General features: G+C 38.2%; 1 protein-coding gene across 3 annotated transcripts; it reads right to left on the bottom strand.

The window, feature by feature from the left end:
* Window positions 1–580: 580 nt before the first annotated feature.
* Window positions 581–16,884, bottom strand: ARMC1 (armadillo repeat containing 1; the record flags this gene model as incomplete). Of its 3 annotated transcripts, none has more annotated exons than XM_080694062.1 (6): window positions 581–772; window positions 1,397–1,471; window positions 1,557–1,673; window positions 7,739–7,928; window positions 12,152–12,243; window positions 16,702–16,884. In XM_080694062.1, the coding sequence occupies 6 exons, from the start codon at window positions 16,882–16,884 to the stop codon at window positions 581–583; spliced, it is 849 nt and encodes a 282-aa protein (XP_080550188.1). The 3 variants fall into 3 exon arrangements, with proteins under 3 accessions (XP_080550188.1, XP_080550189.1, XP_080550190.1); XM_080694063.1 differs by having other exon boundaries at window positions 581–754; XM_080694064.1 differs by lacking the exon at window positions 7,739–7,928 and having other exon boundaries at window positions 16,702–16,768.
* Between the last annotated feature and the right edge of the window lie 3,164 nt (window positions 16,885–20,048).

Here is a 20,048-nt window from a genome sequence, read left to right as displayed (position 1 = left end):
GAGTACTATTCAAATGACTATATTTCAATTTGCAAAATATCATTAGTAATGTCCTTTCTATAAACATGGTTGGCAAAATTAAAAAAAGGCACAAAAAGGGGGTGGTAGTAAGAGATGTTTTCAACTTTCAGTGACATGTATTGTTCATGAAGAAAAGCAGAGAAAATGTTCAGTAATGCATGCACAACTTGAGTTATGAAAAACTTCTCTTCAGATAGGTCCTGAGGCTTGAGGAGAAAACAAGTTTTTCTAATCACGTGCTTCATGTAAAATACAATGTAAAGCTGCACATACATGTTTGGTTTTAACAGTGGACCCATGTTTTTAAAAAAGTGAGGCAATTAAACAAATGAAAACAAAGCCAAAATACTTCCTTAAACAAATTCCAACTGTAGCCTCTGTCCTTTTTACCACTCAGTGGGGTTTAGTCCAGTAAAATGTAAAATGCAGCATACACAATCATGTAATCTAAAAACTTTTCATGATAACTTATTGCAAATTGCACTTGACAGTTCACCACAATGGAAAACTGGCCCCTTGGTGGTTCACACAGTCCTTGAGCTCCAAATTGAAGTTGAAGTCACCAGTAAAATGATCTGGATAAAAAGTTTGCTGCTGTGCTCAACCAGCTAGCTCCACCTTCTGGGTGTGAGCCAACCCGAGACACTGCTTTGTCCTGCTCCTTTGAGGGACTCTCATCCTCAGGCAGGTAGTCGGGTAGCTCCGTGTTTTCTTCTACTTCCACAGGGGTATCTTGGAAAGGGACCAGCATCTGATACAGAGAAGATGTTAAAAGCTATTATGAAATCAACTTAATGTGACATATATGTCAAGTATACTCCCCATTCTAATAACCATATTTATTCTCAATTCTCTATTCCTCCTAAAATTTTCCTCTCATTTGACAGCAGGCCCAACTGCAGAGAACTGTGTAAAAACAGAAGGAATAATTACAAATAAGAACCCAGATGCTCAATTGCTGAGGCTCTAGAAGTATCTGGCCACTTGGGTCCCTGGAGACCCATGGAGCCTAAATGAACTCAAAGTACATAGACTCATTTTACTATCACAAAGCTAGAGGAAGTTACATCTACTTCTCCAGTGGACTAGCAAGACCAGTTACAATTAGGAAGTATTTAAAAATCAATGCAAAGAAAGCATGTATCTTTTATTTCCATATAAAACCAACAAACTATCTTCACTGAGATAAAAGAAGAATGGTCAGGCTCTAAAATCCAGAAAACATTTCTCTATATTTTAAAGTATTTAACTATTAACCAAGAAACAGCACATTCTTATATGTTAACCACCGGTCTAAGAATACTAGCTATTTGCTAGCAATAAAAATAATCAAGAGTCTAAGTCAGGTATATAGAAAGTGAAATAAAATGTGTACCTCTTCTCCACTTTCACTTTTCACAACTTGCTGAGCTTTCATAACCTTGGTTGATGCTATTGCTGATGCCAAAGCCTGGGTCAGGATAAAAAGAAACAATTTTGAACATCGATTTGCTTGCCTCAAACCTTAAGCATATTTAGCTACTGAAGGTACTAACCTCTGCTTTCAAATCTGAACGGATTCGTACCACACATCTTTGAACAGCCATTTGAAAAGTAAAGCTAATAACGCCTTTAATTTTTAACAAAGCCTCTTCACATAGATTTCTCCGAGACTGAAAAAATTAAAGTAAATTGTTAAATAGGTAAAATAATAAAGGGAATAGATGAACTTAAGCCACAACAAACTAGGCACGACAGTCATATGTTACTTAACAATAGGCATATGTTCCAGAAATGCATTAAGAGATTTTATTGTTGTATGAACATCATAGAGTGTACTTATAAAAGTCTAGATGGAATAGCTTACCACAGAAACAGGCTCTGCATACCTTATTGCTCTTAGGCTACAAACCTGTATGACATGTTACTAGACTGAATACTATAGGGACTGTAATGCAACGGTTAAGTACTTGTGTATCTAATCATATCTAACATGGAAAAGATACCTATGTCAGTTCTACTGTTCGTATTTCAGAACACAGTAGGGGTGCTTAGTCAAGTTTATTAAATTTTATAGAAAATACCTACTATAGGTGTAAGCTTCAATATTAATATGTAGTTTTTAATATTTTTCACCAGAAAGAAGTTAGCCAATGTTAATTTATACCTTAAACCAAATAGAACAAAAAATAATATAGGAAAATAATGACCTAAAGCAGAAAAGCAGGGGTTCTGCTAGCTCAGGGTTAGAGGTTAGGCAAACTAAAGTGTGCCCACCATGTCTGTAAAGTTTTATTGGGACACAACCATATCCCTCTGTTTATGTATTATCTGTATTATATGTATATCTAGTTTCATGCTAAGGCAGAGTTGTTATGACAGAAACCATTATGGCCTACAAAGCCTAAAATATTTATTCTCTGTCCCTATAAAGAAAAAGCTAACTGACCTCTGCTCTGGCATAAAATACCCAGGGTTAAATTCTAACAGACTGAAGTAAGAATTGGTAAGCATTGTGTTTGAGTCACAGTTCCTTAAGCCATTTGGTATTTATAAATATTATGGTATCCTTCACTTATGGTATTCTCTTATTGGTTCCCATGTTTCTCTGATGGTACTCACAACACAATATAACACACAACCTTCGATGAGTTCATGCAGGGCACTACACTGTCCTGGTCTTCCACTTAGACCACTGATTGGCCCATCTCTGTCTCATCTTACTTTCAAGGCCCAGTCCCTATAAAATAAGTAAATTTCTTCCTGCTCTGATCTTCAGGAAACTATTCTCATCATTTTCAGCCACATAAACTACAATATGAACATTATGTTAAGCGAGACCAGCCAAGCACAGAAGGAGAAGGTACCTATGTTTCCGCTAATATACCCAAACTAGGGAATCCAGAGGATACCAGTGGTACTCCAGATAATGGAGGGGAAATACCAGCAAAGCTTGAATGGAAAGATAGGAGAGGAGGAAGGCTGAACTTGATTAATGAGGGTCCACATCTGAATATATGTAAAATTATGAATACGGCATGGTTACTCGGGACAATCATTGTTTTATTGCTGGGAGGGGGGAAGGGGAAACAGGGGGGGAGGGGGAGAGGGAATCAAGTATAGTTAAAATGTATACCATTTATGTTCAATAAAAAATTAAAAAAATATAAAAAAATAAATAGAAATAAACTACAATATGACTTAATTATTTTATCTATCTGATATATCCACATGGATATCAAATGATCACTTCAACCTAAGAGTTAGTTAAAATGGATTTTTAAAAAATGACTGTATTTTCTCTAATCGCTCTATCTCCAGCCCACATATAACTATCTTTATGTTTTCCTGTTTCTGTATTGAGACCAGATTATGGTTTAGCATGCTAGAGGGGATGGGAGTCTGCGACAGACTCCTACACCAAGTTTCTAGATCACGCTGTTTTCAAACACATCCCCATCTCCTTCTAACAACTCTCATTGCTCATCACTTCCTGCTTTAGCACTTCAATACTTAGGGAAAGATCCTGAGTTCTGTGGAGCCCCTCTTAGGGAACTGATGCCAAACATCTGCATGTTTCTCTCTTCCATGGATTCATCACCAGGTAAAGTATGCATATCACCCAAAATGTGAGAGTTAAAAATACCTATAAAGAATCCAGGCGTGGTGGTGTACGCTTGTAATCCCCGCGCTTGGGAGGCTGAGATAGGAGGATTGCACAGGTTCGAAGCCAGCCTCAGCTACTTAGTGAGACCCTGTTTCCAAATTAAATATAAAATAGGTCTGGGAATATAGCCCAGAGGTAAAAAGCCTCTGGATTCTACCCCCAGTACCACTAAAAAAAATACACAACACACACACACACACACACACACACACACACACACACACACACACAGCTGGGCATGTGAGATCCTTTGCAAATCAGTGAGACCCTGTTTACAAATAAAGAATAAAAAGTAGGGCTGGAGGTATAGCTGGGAGGTAGAATGCCCCTGGGGACTTGGGGGCCTTCTACCTTCAAGCTATATCCCTGGACCTATTTTTTTAATCTTTATTTCGAAACAGGGTCTCAATAAGTTTCAGAGGGCTCACTAAATACTGAGGCTGGCTGTGAACCTGTGATGATCCTCCTGTCACAGCCTCCCAAGTACTGGGATTACAAGCATATGCCACCACTGATTCCTTATTTTAAGTGTAAGGAAAGTGAAAAATAGAAAAGTAACTTGCCTAGTTTATGTAAAGAACGCAACAATAAATTCCAACAAAGAGAAGCAAAATTCATAAGCTCAATTCACCTTTAAACTAATCAACATATTTTATGTTATTAACCAGATTTATTGTCTGTTTTCCCCAACAGTCCGCTAGTTTTTCCTTATTTTGGTCATTGTTATATGCCTGGTACTCAACACCTAATACTAGTTGCTCTTTTGTATTGTAAAAATTAGTACAGGCTGAGAATCTTTTTTGGGGGGGCAGGGATTCCTGGAAACCCTTCTACCTCCGGACTACACTCCCAGACCCATTTTTATATTTTTATTTGGAAACAAAATCTCTTAAGCCATCAAAGCTGGCTTCAAATCTGTGCAATCCTCCTGTCTCCACCTACTAAGTGCGGGGATTACAGGTGTGCGCCACCACGCCCGGCCAGGCTAAGAATCTTTAATAAAAAAAATCCTGCACCAGGCGTAGTGGCGCACACTTGTAATCCCTGCTCTTGGGAGGCAGAGACAGGAGGATTGTGCAGGTTCGAAGCCAGCCGTCCTGGCTTAAGAGACCCTGTTTCAAAATATAAAATAGGTCTGGGAGTATAGCCCGGAGGTAGAAGGGCTTCCAGGAACCCCAGTACCACAAAAAAAAAAATAATCCTAAACGGTTTAAAATGCAACCAAATCCTCAAATAATTTGATTTAGAGCATTTTTGGATTCTCAGATTAGCGATTCTCCACTGGCAAATTATATGCAAGTCTTATATCAGTGAAGATCTTTAATTTTCTTCTTATCGGTCCTTGTTAAGAATATTCTTGCTGGGCGTGGTGGCGCAGGCTTGTAATCCCTGCGCTTTAGAGACTGAGACAGGAAGATGGCGCAGGTTTAAAGCCAGCCTCAGCTGGCTTAGGAGATCCTGTTTCCAAATAAAATATAAAATAGGTCTGGGAGTGTAGCCCGGAGGTAGAAGGCCCCTGGGTTCCATCCTCAGTACCACCAAGAAAAGAAAAAAAAGAATATCCTTGCACTCTTTCTAAATTTTTGTTTTCTCTTATTTGGGGGAATAAAATTACATTAATTTGAGCCGGACATGGTGGCGCACGCTTGTAATCCCAGCATTCGGGAGACTGAGACAGGAGGGTCGTGGTTTGCGGACAGCCTCAGCTACTCAGTGAGGCTCTCTGCAACTTAGTGAGACCCTGTTTCAAAATAAGGAATAAAAAATAGAGCAGGGGGTGTAGCTCGGAGGTCAAATGCCCCTGGGTTCCATCCTCAGGCCCGCCAAAAAAAAAAAAAAAAAAAAATTACATTAATTTGAAGAAATTTCAAATGAGTCTCCTGAGTTTACTAGCTATAATCATCATAATAATAAATTATCAAATTGTTAACTTGATGGTACTATCAAGCAGTATTTCATTTATCAAATGTTTTCATCCTCAAGATAAAATTATTTCTAGGATATTATGATATTATAGTTAAAAGTTCAATCCTGGATTCATATTCAAATTTTGACTCAGACATATTCTTCATCACTATTACTTTATATAAGTTATTTTACAATTCTAAAACTTAATTTCCTCTTCTATAAAAAGAAGATAATGATTGTCAGGATCAAGTGAGACTCATTGGAATACACTTACCATGAGTGACAGACTACGTCAACAAAAGTTGTTAACTGAAACTGACATGATTGTGCAGTGCTAGCATAAACTTGCTATTTTTTTTTTCCTATAGTGCTGGAGATAAAACCCAAGACCTTGTACATGCTGGGCCAGTACTCTACCACTGAGATATACCTCCAAGCCTTATTTTGGATTTTTACAATCAAATTCTTACAATACCCTGGCCTATACATGTACCTTAGTTTGGTATTAGGGGTTGAAAACAGGGGCATTCTTTCTACCTCCGAGGTATACCCTTTGCCTTTTTTTGAAATAGTGTCTCTCCATGTTGCTGAGGCTGACCTTCAACTTATCATCCTCTTATCTCAGCCTCTCAAGAACTGGAATTAGAGGAGTGCAACATTACACCTGGCCTGACCTATATTTTGTGTGTGCTTTGTTGAGTTTTATTATTTGCTTTGTGCCAGCTTTAAAAAGGGAACTGTTATTCCAGTCAGTTCAGACTCTTATGTACCCAGTTTAATTAATATTAATTTATCTGTCATGGATAATATGATATGAAAGGCTTCCCCTCAGACCTCTTTACTGGACCTCAAATCTTGATGTCTAAGTACCTACACAACTAGAAAAAGCCGTGGAAAATCTAATGTAACCAACCACCTGGCAAGCTAGAGAGATAAGTGGCAATCTATCAGTTAAGTTGCCACCACTAAATATGTATGTATATAACTTACTTACATAATCTACTGTTATATAATCTAATATGTACTTATATAATTTCAGGGGGACTTTCCATTCCAGTTACAATAGACTAACACAGATCAGATTTACCCTCCAAAATTAAACAACTAAAAACACAATTTTAAAAAAAATGATGTCCAAGCCAAGCATGGTGCCACATGCCTGTAATCCCAGTACTTGGGAGGCTGAGACAAAAGGACTGTAGGTCTGAGGTCAGCTTCAACAACTTAGTGAGACTCTATTTCAAAATAAAATAGAATTGAGCTAGGGGTGAAGCTCAGAGGTAGAATGTCCAAAGGTTCCATGCTTAGTACCAACAACAACAACAACAACAAAAATGATGTCCAGACATTGGAAAACAGGCATTCCTGAAAGGAAAAAAAAAACTATGGAGTGAACTCCATAGTGTGCCAACTTATTGCCTAGACAGTTTCTAGGCTACAACTCCTGGAAGAGGAAAACAAGTAGAACTCAGCAATCTCCCTGAGTTGGGAATTAGGGAGTCAAGGCAAGGATAGCTCACAGGGCAGAGCAAATGAGAGATGAAAGCTGTAGAAGAGAAAGGGCCACATGGAGAATCTCAAGAGAATGCCTTCAAGTTTTCAGCCAACTGATGATCAGTACACATATGAAGCAAAATAAACTGAGGGTAGGGAAAGAACTACTGTAAAGAAATGCACAACTCTATCCTGGGCTCACAGTAGGAAATCCATTATATTGCCATCAGCTATACTGGAAATAGCCTCGATACTTAGGGCTGACTAGAGTAACAAGAGAGTATCTCCTCAAATAGTATAGCAAAATTATCCCTAGCTTAAAGAATGCTTTGGTCTTGCCTAAGAAAGCTTAAAGCATGGTTCAAACAAATTCAACTGTTTACAAATAACTGTAGCCAGTGTGGTGGCCCACATTTGTAATCCTAGCATTTGGGAGGCTGAGATAGGAGAATTGTGGTTCATGGAAAGCCTCGGTTACTTAGTGAGGCCCTTTGCAACTCAGTGAGACCTTGTTTCAAAATAAAAAAATAAAAAGTAGGACTGGGGGTGTTGCCTGGAGGTATAATGCTCCTGCATTCCATACCCAGTACCACAAAAAAAAAAAAAACCCACAAAAAAACACAAAAAACTGTGATCCATCTTATGAACCGCATTTATAAAAACTCTTACCGTATCATCAAGACCATCTATGTGCAAAACCACTGTTTTGGCACGTTTGTTTGTAGTTCCCAGAAAAAACTGAGCTTTCCTTCGACGTGAATTCATTTCATTAAAACTATCACCATCTGCCATATTAGAGGATTGAAGAATGTCATAAATTTCTGAAGCCAGAAGTTTTGTTTCTCCTGGAGTTGTAGTCCTTGAAAAGATAAATATAAATTAATAAATCAGTCACTTCTACTGATTCTATAATTTTATTTCTCAACTCTGAGCAGCCTTGTTTATTTATCCTGATGCTCTGTTCAATTTAAATACTATAATATAGAAAGCAATATAAATTTGAAAGCAATAATGTAGAAAAATCACCACTATAGTGGTACAAAAGCACATTTAAACAAAATCATTAAATAGAAAGCCAACTAATAAGACCAGGTTATAATATGTTTCTAGATTATCACTAACATTCAGATCTCTATCTGAAAGTATCTTGACCTTCAAAAAATACATTATATGTATTTTTATAGGTGCACACCTGTAATCCCATTACTTTGGAGACTGAGACAGAAGAATTTCAGGTTCAAGGAGAGCCTCAGCAATTTAGCAAGACTCTGTTTCAAAATAAAAATAAAAAGGCATGATGCAACACACTTAAAATCCCAGCATTCAGGAGGCTGAGACTGAAGGATCACAGATCATGGACAGCCTCAGCTACTTAGTGAGGCCCTTTGCAACTCAGTGAGATCCTGCTTCAAAATACAGAATAAAACAATAGGGCTGGGGGTATAGCTTGGAGGTAGAATGCCCCTGGGTTCCATCCCCAGTACTGAAAAAAAAAAAAAAAAAAAAAAAAAGGCAAAATCCAACCTGGGCAATATAATGAAACCCTTCCTCTAATAATATTAATCTATTTATCTCTCTCTCTCTCTGTGCAATGCTAGACACCATAATTTTCATTCTGAAGGTATTTCTTTATTGCACATAAACACCAATTCACTCTAATTCTAGATGCGGCTAATAACATTTGTTTAAAAACAAATGCCAGGTGTGGTAGCTCACGCTTGTAATCCCAGCATTTGGGAGGCTGAGACAGGAAGATCGGGTTCGCAGACAGCCTCAGATACTTAGTGAGGCCCTTTGCAACTCAGTGAGACCCTGTCACAAAATAAAGAATAAAAACATTGAGCTGGGTGTATAGCTCGGAGATAGAATGCCCCGGGTTCTATCCCCAGTACTGCAAAAAAAATACAAAAATAAAAACAAAAACAAACAAACAAAAACAGGGCCTTTCTATGTGGCCCAGGCTGGTCTCAAACTCTGGGTTCAAGCAATCTGCTTCTTCTTTTTGTGTGTGTGTATGTGTGGTATTGGGGATAGAAACCAGGAGCCATCTACCTCCAAGCTACACACCCAGCCCTATTTTTTATTCTTTATTTTGAAACTTACTGAGTTGCAAAGGGCCTCACTATGTAGCTGAGGCTGTCTGATCCTCCTGTCTCAGCCTCTCAAATGCTGGGATTACAAGCATGCGCCACCATGCCCAGCTCAAGCAATCTTCTTGCTCAGCCTCCCAAGTGCTGGGACTACAGTGCCACCCTGCTGGGCTTGCAAATAAAATTTTACATTGTCAATAAAGTCCAGTTATATTCCTCATAAAAGCAACCAGTGTTCTATTTTACTATAAAAGACCTGCTGCCCTCTTTTGGAAAAACCCTTTCAACTTTAGGATATGGTTTTGCATTGTTTTAAGAAAAAGTGTAAAGCCGGGTGTGGTGGCGCATGCTTGTAACCCCAGCATTCAGGAGACTAAAACAGGAGGATCACTGTTCCTGGACAGCCTCAGCTACTTAGTGAGGCCCTCAGCAACTTAGTGAGACACTGTTACCAAATAAAGAATTAAAAAATAGGGCTGGGATATAGCTTGGAGGTAGAATGCCCCTGGGTTCCATCCCCAGTACCACCAAAAAAAAAAAAAAAAAAAAAAAAGTGTAACATTTATGCAACACAAAAAAATCATCTCTAACCCTTTTTTTTTTTTTTGAGGGGGGTAGTTTGCTGAGGATTGAACCCAGGGCCTCTTGTATGCTAAACTCACACACTATTCATCGTCCTCCTACCCTAATCTCTTAACACATAACAATACTAACATTCTAAGGATTCTAAGAAGGAATCATAAAGTCAGAAGCAAAGAAACTATCCCCTTGGCCCAAAGCCTATTTGCCTATCCTACTGTTTATGGCTGCTTTCACTCACAGGGTCACAGCTGAGAAGCTACCAGAGATTATATTCCACAAAACCTAAAATATTTACTATATGGCTTTTTATAAAAATCAGCCAAAAAAATGTGACAACCCCTAAGTAATTAAAAAAGAGACATAACAAAGAAAAAGCAAAGGATGCAGCCATTTGGAATGATGAGGCAGGAAAATGGCTATATGGAAGAGTGTTCTGATACATGGTTAAGTAAACTACTACTACTGTACTCTAAGGATGGTATCAAAGTGGTAAAAAAAAAAAAGACAAATAAATCAAAGTAAAATAGAGAAACATTATCAGGAATTTCAAGAGACTAAAAGGTGAACCAAGGATCCAATCTACTTGTCCCTCAAGTATCAAGGTTATAAAGTTTTAAAACATGAACAAAGTCAAATACTTAAGCTCTTCTTGAGCAAATGATCTCCAATGGATCAAGACTAGAAAAACTTCAGTAAAAGGACTGATGAGAAATTTATATGTTTAATTGCAGTCTAAAATAAAAGCAGGGAAGGGAGGACTATATAAATGTTCTGATAAAGGAAAAATTCATCCAATCTGCGGTACCACAAAAAAAGAAAAAGGGAAAAAAAAGAACTGTATTACCCCATTCAGCTTCCTTTCCTCTTTCAAAGATGTCAGATCTACATTATAGTCTAGACTTTCTCTGCCTAATCCTGCTCCATACCTCTTATCCACAACTTCTTACTTTATACAACTTCATTCATACAACCTCATCCATTTCTTTTCTTTTTTTTTTTTTTTTTTTGCAGTTCTGGGGAATGACTTTAGGGACATTCTCCCACTAGCCCTTTTTTATTCTGAGGCAAGGTCTCCCTAAACTGAGGAAAATAACCTCAAATTTGTAATCCTCCTGCCTTAGTAACTTCCTGAGTCAATGGGATTACAGGCATGCACCACCACCCCTGGCTCTTTAAACTTTTAATTTGTGAAGTTTAAATATACAGCTGGGTGTGATGGTGCACACTTGTAACCCCAGTACTTGGAAAACTGAGACAGGAGAATCACAGGTTCATGGCCAGCCTCAGCTAGCCCTCTAGAACTTAGTGAGGCCTTCCACAATTTAATGAGATCTTGTTTCAAAATAAAAAATAAAAACAGGGCTAGGGATATAGCTTGGAAATAGAATGCCCTTTGGTTCAATCCCCAATACTGCAAAAACAAAACAAAACAAAATATAAAGTATATTTTAACATCTCAACATTTATTTATTTATTTATTTTGTAGGTACTAGGGATAGAACCCCAGGGGCCATTCTACCTCTGAGCAACACCCCAGCCCTATTTTTTTTTTTGTGTGTGTGTGGTACTGGGGATGGAACCCAGGGGCATTCTACTTTCGAACTATATCCCCAGCCCTATTCTTTTGTCTTTTTTAACTTTTGAAACAGGGTCTCACTGAGTTGCAAAGGGCCTAAGTAACTGAAACTATCCATGAACCCGGATCTTCCTGTTTCAGCCTGACAAATGCTGGGATTAAAGTGTGTGCCACCATACCCGGCTTTTCAACATTATTTTTAATCTCATTTCTCACATTTTTTAAAATTATACCTCTTATTTTCAACTTCAATAACTATACCTGTTAAAGGAATATACAAATCATTTGTACAAAATGAAATTAAATGACATTTAAGTGTCCAAGAGACCTCTCAATGAAGTTTATCAAAATCTCACCAAAAGTATTTTTAATTACCATGACCCTGATGAAGCGTCTTTTGAGTAAAACCAGGATGAAGTAACAAAAGAATGTTGTACAATACTATAATAATACATTGTCAAATGTGGTTGTTATGTGTTGCTTTACTTGCAAATCAACTTACATATACTTTATACAAGAGAGAATTTTTTCTTCTTAAAATAGCCAGGCGTGGTGGCGCAAGCTTGTAATCCCTGTGTTTGGGAGGCAGAGACAGGAGGGTTGCACAGGTTCAAAGCCAGCTGCGCTGGCTTAAGAGCCCCTGTTTCCCAAACAGGGAGTTTGGGAAACAGGGAGTCTGGGAGTGTAGCCCGGATATAGAAGGGCTTCCAGGAACCCCAGTACCACCAAAAAATAATAATAAGAAGAAGAAAATTTCGGTAAGTTATATGTTAACAGTCTATTTAACAAGCTCTATTTTCTATTGGTTTAGGGGACACCACCTATTGTACTTACTTCTGTATAACATTTTGCAGGCTTAACATCATACCCAGTTCTCCTTTCATCTTTTCTCTGTTTGCACGACATTCTGCCAAGTATCGAAGAGCCTATAGCAAAAACAGCAGTAGGTTAATTCACATGTCCAGAATATTCAAAATTAAAACCATTTCTAACTTACTGCAAGAAGAAAAATAATTTTCTTTTTTAATCAGTTATTTTGAAGTGTTTAGAAACTCTTCTGTGTGTGTTTGGGGAGGGCAGTTATTGGGAATCAAACCCAGTTATACTCCCACCCTTTTTATTTTGAAACAGGGTCTTGCTAAGTTGACAAGCCTTGAACCCGTGATCCTCCTGTCTCAGCCACCCCAGTACTAGGATTATAAGCATGCATCACCAGACTCAGCTTAGAACCTTTTCTTTAAGTGTGATGATCAGAACTATCTCCTATAGGAGAATTGACCCTCTGAGCTGTAGTAACTGAACCTGTTCTTTGAAATAAAGTTCCCTAGCTTATCTGCAAGGTCAAAATCAAGCTGATTTGGTTTACCACTTCATTTGACAAGGACATAGGAACTTTATTTCATTTAATAATCTCAAAGAGTAATCCCAATAGCCATGATTTGCCTCGATGCTTTTTACACATTAGTCAACATACATTACTGAGGAGGACAAACCATAAAACCACCTTTACAACTTCAATTGATTCTAGTTTTGCTACAATTTACCTTTAACATAAAATTTAAGTGAAAAACAAATGATACACTAATGCTCAGAAATTTTCCACTTGGTGACTTTAACTTTCCTAGTGTTCTTTTTTTCAATTAATACTTGAAGAATATTCTTTGAAAGTATTTCCTTTAAATAGTATTCTTAGGGGAGGGAGGGAATTGAGGATTAAAACCAGCAGCATTCTACCTGTGAGCTCCACTCTTGGCCCTATTTATTTATTTTTGGAAAAGGGTCTCACTAAGTTGCAGAGGGCCTTGCTAAGTTGCTGAGGCTGGCCACAAACCAATGATCCCAACTCAGCTCTCAATACTGGGATTGCAAGTATGCACTGCTGAGCCTGGCTCATAGTATTCTTTAGGGATCTCTTTAGTTGTTCTCTTTTACATCTAAATATTGCTACCATGTACGGACCTTTACCATTCATCATTCAATGAAGACTCTGGAACCTGACTCTCAGGGGAGTACCTTTATGCACTACCCATCCAAAACACCACCTCAGTTCAGGAACCTTTTACAATTGCAAATCCAACAATTGTTTTTCCTTTCCAATTACACCTACAGTAACTTCAATTGCATGCAACCAAAAAGGTTTAATGACTGTGGAATTGCCCTTTCTCCATAGAAACTAACAAAAAGACCAAAATATGTTAAATGTCTGTTTTCAGACACTAGTCAAGAGACAGTAATAGGGCTGTAATCCTAAGAGAAATGATGAAGTGGGTCTTACAACTGCCTCACTTTTCTGCTTTGGGGGAAGTTTCCAGATGCAGCATGGAGAAGGGGAACGCAAATGGAGCCCACTATTCTTGTTGAGTTTGGGAAAACAGATATCAGACTCAGAGGTTGGAGCAGTTAGAATTTGCAGAGTAACACAGAGGAAAGATGTGCACAGCAAGAAGAGTTCCAGAGGGCTATAAAGCGCTGCCTAAGATTCATCAGTTGAATACTGATCTGCACATGCTTAGGGGCTTGGAATAGTGTAAAATGCCACAAGCCAGAGGTATAAGGATCTCACTATATGTAAGATGAAACATGGAGAACTCTCAAAAGAGCCCGCCCTTCCTTCCTTCCTTCCTTCCTTCCTTCCTTCCTTCCTTCCTTCCTTCCTTCCTTCCTTCCTTCCGGCACTGGAGATGAAACCCAGAGGCATTCTACCTCTGAGCTGTAATCCCCAGTCCTATTTTTTGTTCTTTATTTTGAAACAGGCTCTCACTGAGCTGCAAGGGGCCTAAGTAGCTGAGGCTGTCTGTGAACTGCAATCCTCTGGTCTCCACCTCCCAAATGCTGAGATTACAAGCGTGCACCACCACGCCCAGGCAAAAATTATTTTTAAAATTAATTTAATGTTAATATGATTATAATACCATGCAAAAGTAATAATGATTCTTTAACATCATCTACTATCTGATCCATATTCACTTCTAGCTATTAAAAATTGTTTACTATTAGCCGGGCGTGGTGGCGCACGCTTGTAATCCCAGCATTTGGGAGGCTGAGACAAGAGGATGATGGTTCGTGGACAGCCTCAGCTACTTAGTGAGCCCCTGTTTCAATATAAAGAATAAATAATAATAATAATAATAATAATAATAAGAAGAAGAAGAAGAAGAAGAAGAAGAAGAAGAAGAAGACGACGACGACGACTGGGGGTGTGGTTCAAAGGTAGAATGCTTCTGGGTTCCATCCCTAGTATTGCAAAAAAAAAAAAAATTGTTTACTGTTGACTTGCTGGAATCAGAATCCAAATTAGGTCCACATATGCTTGGTTGATATGCCCCCTTTGTGGTTTTTAGTCTACACTAATGATTATCATTCCTCTCCTCTACTCTAGCTATCTTTCTCTTTAAAGCCCATTAATATTCAAGAAACAAAATTATATGTCCTAAAATATTATTACATTCTAGATTTGTCTGATTATCTTGTGTGGCTCTTTAACATGTTTCTCTAACTTCCATATTCTCATAGCATGGTTATTCCTTTTGCGTTATTAGCTATAATCCTGCATATTTTTCTTTTCCTTTTCATATTAAAAAACAAGTGCCATGTTCATTAACAAATAAATATGCAAAGTGTGGCATGTCTACATAATGGAATATTATTTACCTATAGAAAGAAATACTGATACATTCTGCAGTGTGGATAAACCTTAAAAACATCATGCCCAGTGAGGGCCAGGCGTGGTGGCGCACGCTTGTAATCCCCGTGTTTGGGAGGTGGAGACAGGAGGATCGCATCGCACAGGTTCAAAGCCAGCCGCGCTGGCTTAAGAGACCCTGTTTCCAAAAATAAAAATAGTATAAAATAGGTCTGGGAGTGTAGCCCGGAGGTAGAAGGGCTTCCAGGAACACCCAGTACCACCAAAAAAAAAAAAAAAAAAAAAAAAAAAATTATGCCCAGTGAAAGAAAACTGTCATAAAAGGCCACAAATTATATGATTCTATTTACATGAAAAACTGATATAAGGAATTTTGCCAGAATAGGCAAATATAGACAAAAGGTAAACTGGGACCTGGACAGGTAAAAAGTAGTTTCTTTCTGAGGTGATAAAAGTGCCCTAAAACTAATTCTGGTGGTGGCTGCACAACTCCGTCAATATACTAAAAGCAGCCAGGTGTGGTGACTCACACTTGTAATCCCAGTACTTGGGAGGCTGAGATAAGATCACAGGTTCGCAGCCAGCCTCAGTTACTCAGTAATTAGTAAGGCCCTTCACAACTTACTGAAATCCTGTTTCAAAAGAAGAATAAAAAATAAAGTGTGTGTGTGGGGGGGGTGGTACAGCTTGGAGGTAGAATGCACCTGGGTTCGATCCCCAGTACCAAAAAAAAAAAAAAAAAAAAAAAGACTAGAAGCCACTGAACTGTATACTTTAAGTATGTGAACAATATGATGGCATATCATTTATATTTTAAAATCTACTAAGAAAAATAAAACTGAGCATGGTGGCACATGCTTGTAATCCCAGCATTTGGGAGGCTAAGACAAGAGGATTGCAGTTTGCAGCCAGCCTCAGCTATTTAGTGAGGCCCTTTACAACTCAGTGAGATCCTGTTTCAAAATAAAGAATAAAAAATAGGGCTGGGTTTTAGTTCGGCTGTAAAATGCCCCTGAGTTCCATCCCCAGTACTGCAAAAAGAACAATAACAACAACAACAACAACAACAAGAAAATGTCTTCTTGCGGATGGGAATATAGCTCAGTGTTAAGTGTGTGCTTAGCATGAACAAGGTTCTTAATTCAATCCCCAGCACCAAAAAAGCGCCTTTTTTACTGAGTATCTATCTGTACTGATATGATACAATCCTAAGGATTTCTTATTAACTAATAGCTGGCGAAGTAGCTCAGTGGAGGATGTGTTTGCCTAGCATGCATGAGGCCCTGGGTTTGATCCCCAGGGTTGCAAAGTATACAAAGTAAACTGGTTATGATCTAGACACCATGGAATATGCCTGTAGTCCCAAATACTCTGGAGAATGAGGTGGAGAAATCACTTGAGCCAAGAAGTACCAGCCCAGCCCAGGCAACAGAGCCAGACCTCTGTCTCAAAAACACAACAAAATAAACAATAGGTATCCTGTTAAATGAAAATAAGAAGTTGTTGAGCATTCCATTTATATGTAGTATGCTACCATTTGTGTTAAAAAATAAAACCACTGCAGCATGCTATCATTTGTATAGAGGAACTATACACATTTCTGTACACACAGAAAGAGATCTAGACTATTATTTTCTCTAATTTCTTTGTATTTTTTTAACCATATTATCTAATACCTTTACAAATTCTCCTTAATTGTAAAGTTAAAATACTGAGACAGAAAACACTAATGGCAACTTACGAGCAAAGCTGAATGGACGACAGGGGGGTTGGGGTGATCCATAAACAAAATAAGGCCAGGAAGACATCCCTGGTCCTGGACGATGGCTCTTCTATTCAGTGGATCTGCTGCCAGATCCCGCAGCTGGTTAACTACCGAGAGAGCATCAGGTTCTTCATTCATGGTGGAGGAAGAAGAATTCATCTTCTATTCTTCTATGCCATACACATGAATAAAATCTCAAAATCTGTTAAAAAAAAAAAAAGCTTTGCAAAATTAGTGCTAGGCTGCTTGAGTGTATTATAGTATTTGTTAAATAACCACTATTACAGCCAGGCATGGTGGAACATGCTTATAAACCCAGTACTTGGGAGGCCGAGACAAGAGGATAGCAGGTTCATGGCCAGATTCAGCTACTTAGTGAGGCCCTCTGCAACTTAGTGAGACCCTGTTTCAAAATAAAGAATGAAAACTAGGGCTGGGGATGCAGCCTAAAGGCAAACTGTCCCTGGGTTCAATCCCCAGTACTACTACTACTCCTACTCCTACTCCTACTCCTACTAACAACAACAACAACAACAACAACAACAAGGATTACAACATCTTTAGAAACAGATAAATCTCTAAAGTACAAAAAATTAAGAACTGGCAATTCCACTGTTGGGAAAAAAATGAACATAAGAAGCTGACTGAAGAAATCAGTTATTTATGTGTACACAATGTTTAAAGAACATATGTGGTCCTCAGTATTCCAATACAGCCCTTTTAGCAATATATATTTGAACACAACAGTAATAATAAACATGATCTTTATATTAACAGTTCAAGCTTGTAACTTTGCTATATACTTTTCAAAAAACTGTAATACTGCCAATGCTTTTCCCCTAAACATTTCTGGGACTAAAACAAGCGCTTCAGGGAAAATTGCCTAGCTGTCAACCCCCCCCCCCTTTCTTATTCATCTATGATCAAAAACCCAGCATACTGGGTCAACAAAAGATAAGATCCCCTCGGAAAAAGGAGTCAAAGAAGGCTATAAGGCCGGGAGTGGTGGTGCAAGCTTGTAATCCCAGCGCTTGAGAGGCTGAGACAGGAGGATCGCGCAGGTTAGAAGCCAGCTTCAGCTACTTAGTGAGGCTCTCAGCAACTTAGTGAGACCCTGTTTCCAAATAAAGTATAAAATAGGTCTGGGAGTGTAGCCCAGAGGTAGAAAAGCCCCTGGGTTCCACCCCAAGTACCACAAAAAAGAAGAAGAAGAAGAAGAAGAAGAAGAAGGAGGAGGAGGAGGAGGAGGAGGAGGAGGAGGAGGAGGAGGAGAAGGATAATAATAATAATCTGGACTGAATCTAAGCATATTTGTCTACCTCTAGGAAAGCAATAGAAAGAAGGAAACAAAATTTTAAGTAATTCATTTGAAAGATAAGGAAGCAGTCAAAAAGAAGTTAAATAATTTGTTAGAAGTCATCAAAACTAGTTAGTATAGAACTGGACTTATTTACTATTTCTTACTATTTCCTAAACTGCTTGGCAGTCTTTCCATTTTCCATAAGTCCTCTTAAGTTTGGCTTTTTCCCCCCATAAAAGTAAACAAAGTATTTTAGAAAACAAAGTATGGCAGACATACAAAAGTTAAAAAACACAAAATATCAAAGAATGATCTTGATAAATACAGAAAGTTAAAAACAGTAACTTCAAGCCGGGCGTGGTGCTGGCACAAGTTTGTAATCCCAACATTTGGGAGGCTGAGACAGGAGGATCCCGGACAGCCTCAGCTACTTACTGAGGCAATTTGCAATTCAGTGAGACCCTGTTTCAAAATAAAGAATAAAAAATAGGGCTGGGGGTGTAGGTCGAGGGAGAATGCCCATGGGTCCAATCCCCAATGCCACAAAAAAAAGTAACTTCAGTTAATCAAATTACACTGTATATTCCTTATTGGGAAGAAAAGGTATACTTTTTTCCACAAATTATGAGTTTACTGCTAACTTCAGTAACAATGCCAACTCTGAGAGCAATAGGGACAAAATTATTCTATAACTAGAAAGACTATTAAAGTTACTTTGAGGGAAAAAGGTAATAAAGCAGCTGGGTGTGGTGACACATACCCTATGCAGTACTTAGGAGGCTAAGACAGGAGGATTGCTGGTTTGAGGCCAGCCTCAGCGGTTTAGTACAGCCCTCAGCAACTAAAAAATATAAAAATAAAATAGGGCTGGGGGTATAGCTCAGAGGTAGAACATCCCTGGGTTCAATCCCCAGTATCCCCTACACATATATGCAAAAGATGATAAAACAGAACTGATTTTATCATGTATTAAAATATACAAAGAGAAAAAGAATAAAGCAGTAGTACTAGTGGCAGAAAGAAGAGATATAAGGTACTTCTCCGAAGGAAGTTATTTATACATTCAATATAAGAAGCTTTCCAACTAAGTCACACCCAGGCACTATCACTTAGAAACTCTGCAATTTTATTTTATTTATTTATTTATTTATTTATTTATTTATTTACTTTGGTGGTACTAGGAGTGGAACCCAGAGACTTTCTACCTCCGGGCTATACTAACAGACCTATTTTCTATTTTATTTGGAAACAGGGTCTCACTAAGTTGCTGAGAGGCTCACTAAGTAGCTAAGGCTGGCTTCGAACCTATGCGATCCTCCTGTCTCAGCCTCCCAAGCGAGGGGATTACAAGCGTGCACCACCACACCTGGCCAGAAACTCTGCATTTTAAACTAATCCCTTAAACTCTTTCTTCATTTAAAAAATGGGAATAATAACAATAGTTATCAAGTAACTTACTGTCTAGATGAATGATAATACACACAAATGACTTCAAGCTAGTGCCTTATACATAGTAAATGCTCAAATGGTAATTTTAAGTTGCACGGTGACAAATCAATGAAAAACAGAGTATTCAATAAAGAGCATTGGCCTAACACTGCTACAAATATTTTACTTATACCACATAACCAAAACAAAAATCATATAAAATACTGCAAACTGAAAAACTTTTAAAATCTCCAACCAAATGTAAGACAAAAGACTCCAAGAAAAGAGCACTTTATAAGAGTATGTGCCAGGTAATTCTCTCAAAATGAAAATCTTAAAGCCACGTGTAGTGGTGCACACTTGTAATCCCGATACTTGATGAGGCTGGGATAGGAAGACTGTAGCTGGCCAGCCTCAGCTACTTTGTGAGGCCCTCTGCAACTTAGTGAGACCCTGTTTCAAAATAAAGAATAAAAAATAGGGCTGGGAATATAACTCAGAGGTAGAATGTTCTTGGATTCAATCCCCAGTTCTGCAAAACTAAAAATGAAAAAATTATAATTCCTATTATACTGATATTGTTGATTAAATCTAG

Source organism: Muscardinus avellanarius (assembly GCF_963383645.1).
Source record: "Muscardinus avellanarius genome assembly, chromosome: 4".
NCBI classification, from domain to species: Eukaryota; Metazoa; Chordata; class Mammalia; order Rodentia; family Gliridae; genus Muscardinus; species Muscardinus avellanarius.
The sequence above is the reverse complement of the archived record's forward strand: the minus strand, read 5'-3'. Positions and strand labels throughout refer to the sequence as shown.